The sequence below is a fragment of the Scyliorhinus torazame genome, chromosome 2 (assembly GCF_047496885.1).
Source record: "Scyliorhinus torazame isolate Kashiwa2021f chromosome 2, sScyTor2.1, whole genome shotgun sequence".
Classification (NCBI taxonomy): domain Eukaryota; kingdom Metazoa; phylum Chordata; class Chondrichthyes; order Carcharhiniformes; family Scyliorhinidae; genus Scyliorhinus; species Scyliorhinus torazame.
In genome coordinates this window covers 270,951,424-270,958,908 of record NC_092708.1, presented here as the reverse complement: position 1 = coordinate 270,958,908, position 7,485 = coordinate 270,951,424, and the positions used below count along the sequence as shown (strand labels likewise).

Below are 7,485 nucleotides of genomic sequence, written 5' to 3'. Positions count from 1 at the left end.
ATGTTTCTTGTCACATTACCACTCCTTTTGATCTTGTACCGTGAACATTTTTATCTTTGAATTTCTACTTTGCACCAAACTGTCACAGACCTTCCCTTTTGTTCTTTCCTCCGCCTCCCCCACCCCTTTCACTTGCTAAAAGCCCATTGCATTTCTAGCTTTTCCCAGCTCTGATTAAAGATCAGTGACCCAAAACATTAACTCTTGTTTCTTTCTCCACAGATGCTGCCAGGCGTGCTGAGTATTATCTTTTCTTACTTCAGGCTGCCAGCATCTGCAGTATTTTACTTTTGAATTGATATGTTTGAGCTGCGTAAGGGCATCAAGGGGTATGGGACAAAGGTAGATGAATAGATTTGAGGCCCACATCAGCAATGATCTAGTTGAATGAAAGAACAAGTTCAAGGGGCCAAAGGGCCTCCTCTTCTTCCCTTGTTTAAACTAGGCTGCAATTACTTTAACTATGGGCTGGATTCTCCCGACCTGCCCGCTGCAAGAACGCCACGGGAGAGCCGCAGGCAATGGAGAACTCCATTGACCTCAGGCGGGGTGGGTTTCTCCGGTCGCTGGGCAGACGGAGATTCCTGCCCTATGTTTTGAATGAAAATTTCCTCCTTGCTCCTTTACAGAACTAGATGGCTGTCATTGCCGTCTAGACAGCCTCTCCCTTTTCGCCACATTTCATCTACAATTACTGATGGAGAAAATTTAACAAACTTTTCCAAAAGCTGCAACTCTCAAGAAGTGTTGAGTGGGAGAGTCGGAAGAGGATTAGATCATTGCCAGCCATTACGTACAGCCAATTCAATGCATTTTAAAAATGAAAACAGAGATGGTATCATGTGAAATTTTATTGCTCGTCAAAAATTACAAAATATTTGCATAAATTAAACCAGTATACAGAACTCTTCAACAAAGTTACTTCATGCACGTTTTCCAACAGGTCACAGTGCAAGAGAGTTTTTGGAACAGACTCGTACTAGAAAGACAGTCATGACAGAGAGTGAGGCGAGACATGTGCCTTGGATATTGTGCTTTACAACACAAGAAACGGCATGAAATGGAAACACAGTAAAAGTACATTCCAAAACGAGCCACCCGAACCAGGGAACTAGACGCAGTGTACGGGACCACATCATGCTTGCATTGCTCACTGATGAGGAATTCAAAACTGCCCTTAAAACCACTGTCTAGCAATGACACTTATTATAAATCAGTACAAAATATCTTTATTATTAATTGATCGCATTACTGCCCAAAACTGTTCTAGTCTCTGATGAAGTGAGGGCACACAGCTCTGCTTGAACACAAAGATTCGGGAAGTGCATTCTATACGTGCCTGCTATGTGACCTCCCTTCACCAGAGTAGGGGCTCCATCTATTTCCCAGCTTGCTGTGCCTGTCTACGCAGCAGGACGTAGATCTTCTCCTTGATCCAGTCCTTGTTGTAGGGCTGGTACGTCTGAGTGTCTGCTCGATAACTATCGGTGAGGGGTGGGGGGGGAAAAACAAAGACAAGATAAATCAGATTCCACTCACATTTTCATCAATGATGCTTTGTAACCACAACTGATGGGAACAAGTTTTGATTCAATCCGTGTACGAAAAGTGGAGGGGATTGTCCTAACTGATAATAAATTGGAGTTGTATCCACTGCGCAATGCTCAGTGGCAGCGAGTGAAGCAAATCAGATGTTGGGATTAAAAGATTAGCACCCAGCCAGAGATATTCCTGTCATTTTAGAAGTCATTGGTGTGCCAACGTTTACCTGCAGTTGTAATGCCTACTATTTGGAATCAAGAATCTGAGCATTCTGAGACATGGGGCGAGATTCTCCCGAAATGGCGCGATGTCCGCCGACTGGCGCCCAAAATGGCGCCAATCAGACGGGCATCGCGCCGCCCCAAAGGTGCGGAATGCTCCGCATCTTTGGGGGCCGAGCCCCAACATTGAGGGGCTAGGCCGACGCCGGAGGAATTTCCGCCCCGCCAGCTGGCGGAAACGGCCTTTGTTGCCCCGCCAGCTGGCACGGAAATGACATCTCCGGGCGGCGCATGCGCGGGAGCGTCAGCGGCCGCTGACAGTTTCCCACGCATGCACAGTGGAGGGAGTCTCTTCTGCCTCCGCCATGGTGGAGACCGTGGCGGAGGCGGAAGGGAAAGAGTGCCCCCACGGCACAGGCCCGCCCGCGGATCGGTGGGCCCCGATCGCGGGCCAGGCCACCGTGGGGGCACCCCCCGGGGCCAGATCGCCCCGCGCCCCCCCCAGGACCCCGGAGCCCGCCCACACCGCCTTGTCCCGCCGTTCAAAAGGTGGTTTAATCCACGCCGGCGGGACAAAATACACAAAGTCCATACCGGTGTGACCTGGCTCTGAGGGCAGCCTGCGGAGTCCTCGGGGGGGGGGGGGGGGGAGGGAGAGAGAATCCGGCCCCTTGGGGAGGGGGGGGGTGCGGCCTGTGCCGTTGGGGCACTCTTTCCCTCCGTGCCAGCCTCTGCAAAGCTCCGCCATGGCCGCCGCAGAGGAGAAACCCACTGCCCACGCGCAAGGATCACACCAGCAGTTCTGTTCATGCGCCAGAACACGCTGGTGCTCCCGCGCATGCGCCAACTCGCGCCAGCCAGCGGAGGCCCTTCGGCGCCAACCACTCTAGCGCCAGCCTAGCCCCCCAGAAGTGCGGAGGATCCGTAACTTCCGGGCGGCCCGACGCCGGAGTCGTTCACGCCACTCTTTGGCGCCAGTACGGCCTGCCCGCCGGTTGGGGGAGAATCCCTGCCTACATTTTTGGTCCAAGAAGTAGGTTTTAAGAAGTGTCTTAAAGGGTGCAAAGTGAAGTATGGGAGTGGAGGAATATTGGGAGGGTATTCTATTGAATGCATGGCCACCAATGGTGGAGCAATTTAAATTGGGACTGCACGAGAGGCCAGCATTCAATGAGCGCAGATATCTCGGAAAGGCTGTGGGGCCGGAGGAGATAGGGAGGGCTAAAGCCATGGAGCGACCTGAAAACAAGAATAAGAATTTTTAAATCAAGATGTTGTTTGATCAGAAGTCAGTGAGCACAGAGCTGTGAGTGAGGACGCAGGCAGCAGAAGTCAGTGAGCACAGAGCTGTGAGTGAGGACACAGGCAGCAGAAGTCAGTGAGCACAGAGCTGTGAGTGAGGACACAGGCAGCAGAAGTCAGTGAGCACAGAGCTGTGAGTGAGGACACAGGCAGCAGAAGTCAGTGAGCACAGAGCTGTGAGTGAGGACACAGGCAGCAGAGGTTTGCATTGCCTCAAGTTTATCGAGGGGAGAATGTGGGAGACCTGCAGGAGTGTGTTGGGATACTCAAAATAGAGAGGTAATGGATAAGGGTTTCAGCAACTATGAACTGAAACAGAAACAAAGGGGGATGATATTACAGAGGTGGAAATGAGCAGTTTAGTGATGGAGTGAATACGAGGTCGAAGTTCATCTTGGGGTCAAATGAACACCAATATTTCAAAGAGACTGGCTTAATCTCAGACTACAAAAAAGACACTTACCCGCTCTTTTGAGGTGTAACAAAGCACACGTGTTTCAGATCCAGGTATACCAAGAACAAAACAAAGAGTTCCACCACTCAGCTTTGTTCCTTTGCAAAGAGTGTTGGTGGGATAGTCAGATCAGTAATTCAAGGTAGCAGGTTGATTTTTTTTTTTAATGATTTAAAAAATGGGCGATTTTGACCCTGAACTCTCCACTCGGGCTCAAAATCTAGTGAGAATGGAAAAAAAAGAGTTCTCTTTGGCGTGATTGGGTTTTGGAATTATCACCCCTCTCTCCTCCAATGGAGTAGTGAGAACGGGAGTCCGGAACCTCATTTTAATACATTAGCCCCCCCCCCCACCCCTCCTCACGGAATATTCACTGCCCTCTATTACACAGATCTACAAAAGGGTGAACCAGAGAGATATCGGAGGCAAGCGCTCACGCACCTATGATTCTCCAGGCTCTTCACCGCTCAGGGTGCACCGGTGAGGGCGTGGGGGCCACAGATAGGTTCAACTCAGGGCCGGTCTGGGGTTCAGTCATTCAATTTTGGGAGGGGGTGCGGGGTGTGTGGTCACTAACAGGCCTTACCTTCCAACCATTCTTTGGGACATCCCTTGCTCGAAGGGGGTCTGGAGGCTGGCATCGCTTCCTGTGCCCTCCTTGCTGGCTTATGGTCAAATCACCGCTGAGGGAGTGTCCATCTTTCGTGGGAGCTGGAACGTGGGTGTGAGGAGGTGAATACAGAGGGTCAGCACTGGGGCGATTGAGGTTCTTGGGTTGGGTCCCATGAGAGACCAGACTGCAAGGGCAGAGTGACGTTCTTAGGCATGGGTTGCTTCCCTACCTCATGAGGAATGAAGACCTTCTCACTTGGGGAAGAACATAAGAACATAAGAACTAGAAGCAGGAGTAGGCCATCTGGCCCCTCGAGCCTGCTCCACCATTCAATGAGATCATGGCTGATCTTTTGTGGACTCAGCTCCACTTTCCGGCCCGAACACCATAACCCTTAATCCCTTTATTCTTCAATAAACTATCTATCTTTATCTTAAAAAGCACAACTGGATTGTGAGCAGAACCCCACACAGTTTAATTTGATCTTTGTTTTGGTTTATGGCAGTATCCCTTTAAGGAGCTGCTCCTTTTACTTTGTTAATAAAAGCAAATGTCTCGATGCTGGAATCTGAAACAAAAACAGAAAATACTGGACAACCTCAGCAGGTCTGACAGCATCTGTGGAGAGAGAAGGGAGCTAATGTTTCAAGTCTGGATGACTCTGACAAATGAGGGACATTGTCCCTCAGTTTGTTTAATTTAGTTTAATTGTTTTTCACCCTCTTCCGAGCCCTGGGTGGAAAGTTTTATTTTCTCCAGCCTGAGAAATTCCGCCAGGTCGGACAGCCAGTCTTTGGGTGGTGCTGCCAGTCGCCAGCTGAGCAGGATTCTCCGGCGGGCGATCAGAGAGGCAAAGGACAGGGCGTCAGGCCCCTCCCCATAAAGAGTTCAGGCTGTTCGGAAACCCCAAATACCGCCACTTTGGAGCATGGCTCCACCCTCACTCCCACAACCCTGGACATCGCCTCAAAAAAGGTTGTTCAGTACTCAACAAGTCTGGGGCAGGCTCAGAACATGTGGGTGTGGTTGGCCAGGCCTCCCTGGCACCATTCACATTTGTCCCTTGCCTCCAGAAGGAACGCACTCATTCGGGTTCTGGTTAGGTGCACTCTGTGCATCACCTTTGACCCTGCGCATGTGGAGGTGAAGTTTGCCCTGTGTAGTGCTTTGATCCCAAATTTGCAATGAAGTTATTGTGAAAAGCTTCTGGAATGCTCCCTTTCATTGGCAGAGGTGTAGAATATAAAAGTAAGGATATAATGTTGGAATTGTAAACACAACTGTTTCAGTTGTGGCCTCACCACATTACAGGAAGAACACAATTACAGTCTCACCACATTACAGGAAGGACACAATTACAGTCTCACCACATTACAGGAAGGACGCAATTACAGTCTCACCACATTACAGGAAGGACGCAATTACAGTCTCACCACATTACAGGAAGGACACAATTACAGTCTCACCACATTACAGGAAGGACACAATTACAGTCTCACCACATTACAGGAAGGACGCAATTACAGTCTCACCACATTACAGGAAGGACGCAATTACAGTCTCACCACATTACAGGAAGGACGCAATTACAGTCTCACCACATTACAGGAAGGACACAATTACAGTCTCACCACATTACAGGAAGGACACAATTACAGTCTCACCACATTACAGGAAGGACACAATTACAATCTCACCACATTACAGGAAGGACACAATTACAGTCTCACCACATTACAGGAAGGACACAATTACAGTCTCACCACATTACAGGAAGGACACAATTACAGTCTCACCACATTACAGGAAGGACACAATTATAGTCTCACCACATTACAGGAAGGACACAATTACAGTCTCACCACATTACAGGAAGGACACAATTACAGTCTCACCACATTACAGGAAGGGCACAATTACAGTCTCACCACATTACAGGAAGGACACAATTACAGTCTCACCACATTACAGGAAGGACACAATTACAGTCTCACCACATTACAGGAAGGACACAATTACAGTCTCACCACATTACAGGAAGGACACAATTACAGTCTCACCACATTACAGGAAGGACACAATTACAGTCTCACCACATTACAGGAAGGACACAATTACAGTCTCACCACATTACAGGAAGGACACAATTACAGTCTCACCACATTACAGGAAGGACACAATTACAGTCTCACCACATTACAGGAAGGACACAATTACAGTCTCACCACATTACAGGAAGGACACAATTACAGTCTCATCACATTACAGGAAGGACACAATTGCTCCGGAAAGAGTTCAGAGGAGGTTTACAAGAATGTTGCCAGGGCTAGAAAAGTGTAGCTACAAGGAGAGAATGGATAGGTTGGATTATTTTCCTTGGAACAAAGAAGGCTGAGGGGTGACATAATTGCGATGTACAAAATTATGAGGGAAGAGATAAGAGCGGACAGGATAAAATGGTTTCTCTTGGTCGAGAATTCTAGAACCAGGGGACATAGTTTCAAGATAAGTGGCAAAAGATGTAGAGGGAACACGAGGAAGAACCTTTTTACGCAGAGGGTAGTGGGAGTCTGGAATTCGCTGCCGAGTTGGTGGTGGAGGCAGAGACCCTAAACCAGTGTTTTTCAAACTTTTTTTCCGGGGACCCATTTTTACCAACCGGCCGACCTTCACGTCTCACGCCGGCCGACCTTCGCGACTCACGCCGGCTGACCTTCGCGACCCACCATTTTCTCTTATCTATAATGCGAGATGTGAGCCTGCTTGGTCTCATTTACTTGTTTGCTGCTATCAAAATGGAGGATTCGCAATCGCGCCCAAAACACGTGACGTCGACGTTCGGGGGGGGGGGGGGGGGGGGGAGCGTGACCTGCTTTCTGGCTCCCTTCAGGCAGGAAGATTACATTGAATTTGAAAGTATCTTCTCCTGCGTTTCACTGTGGACACAGTGGTTAGCATTGCTGCCTCACAGCTCCGGGGTCCCGGGTTCAATTCCCCCCTCGGGTGACTGTCTGTGTGGAGTTTGCACTTTCTCCCCGTGTCTACGTGGGTTTCCTCTGGGTGCCCCGGTTTCCTCCCACAGTCCAAAGAGGTGCAGGTTAGGTGGATTGGCCATGCTAAATTGCCGCTCAGTGTCCAAAGGTTAGTTGGGATTACTGGGTTACAGGGATAGAGTGGAGGACTGGGCTTAAGCCTAAGTAGGGTGCTCTTTCCAAAGGCCGGTACAGGCTCGATGGACTGAATGGCCTCCTTATGCACTGTAAATTCTATGATTCTGTCAGTGGAAGGTGAAGATACAAAATGATTCAAACGTGTTTTACGAAGAGATGATGGAGCAGGTGAAAGGTGATTGA

General features: G+C 49.2%; 1 protein-coding gene across 2 annotated transcripts in view; it reads right to left on the bottom strand.

Moving 5' to 3' along the window:
• Positions 1-833: 833 nt before the first annotated feature.
• Positions 834-7,485, bottom strand: part of LOC140398560 (enhancer of rudimentary homolog) — a 52,101-nt gene continuing 45,449 nt past the window's right edge. For both annotated transcript variants that reach the window (XM_072487358.1, XM_072487367.1), the window contains one exon: positions 834-1,481. In XM_072487358.1, coding sequence (XP_072343459.1) covers positions 1,379-1,481 — 103 coding nt within the window. In that variant the 3' untranslated portion in view covers positions 834-1,378. The remainder of the gene's footprint in view (positions 1,482-7,485) is intronic.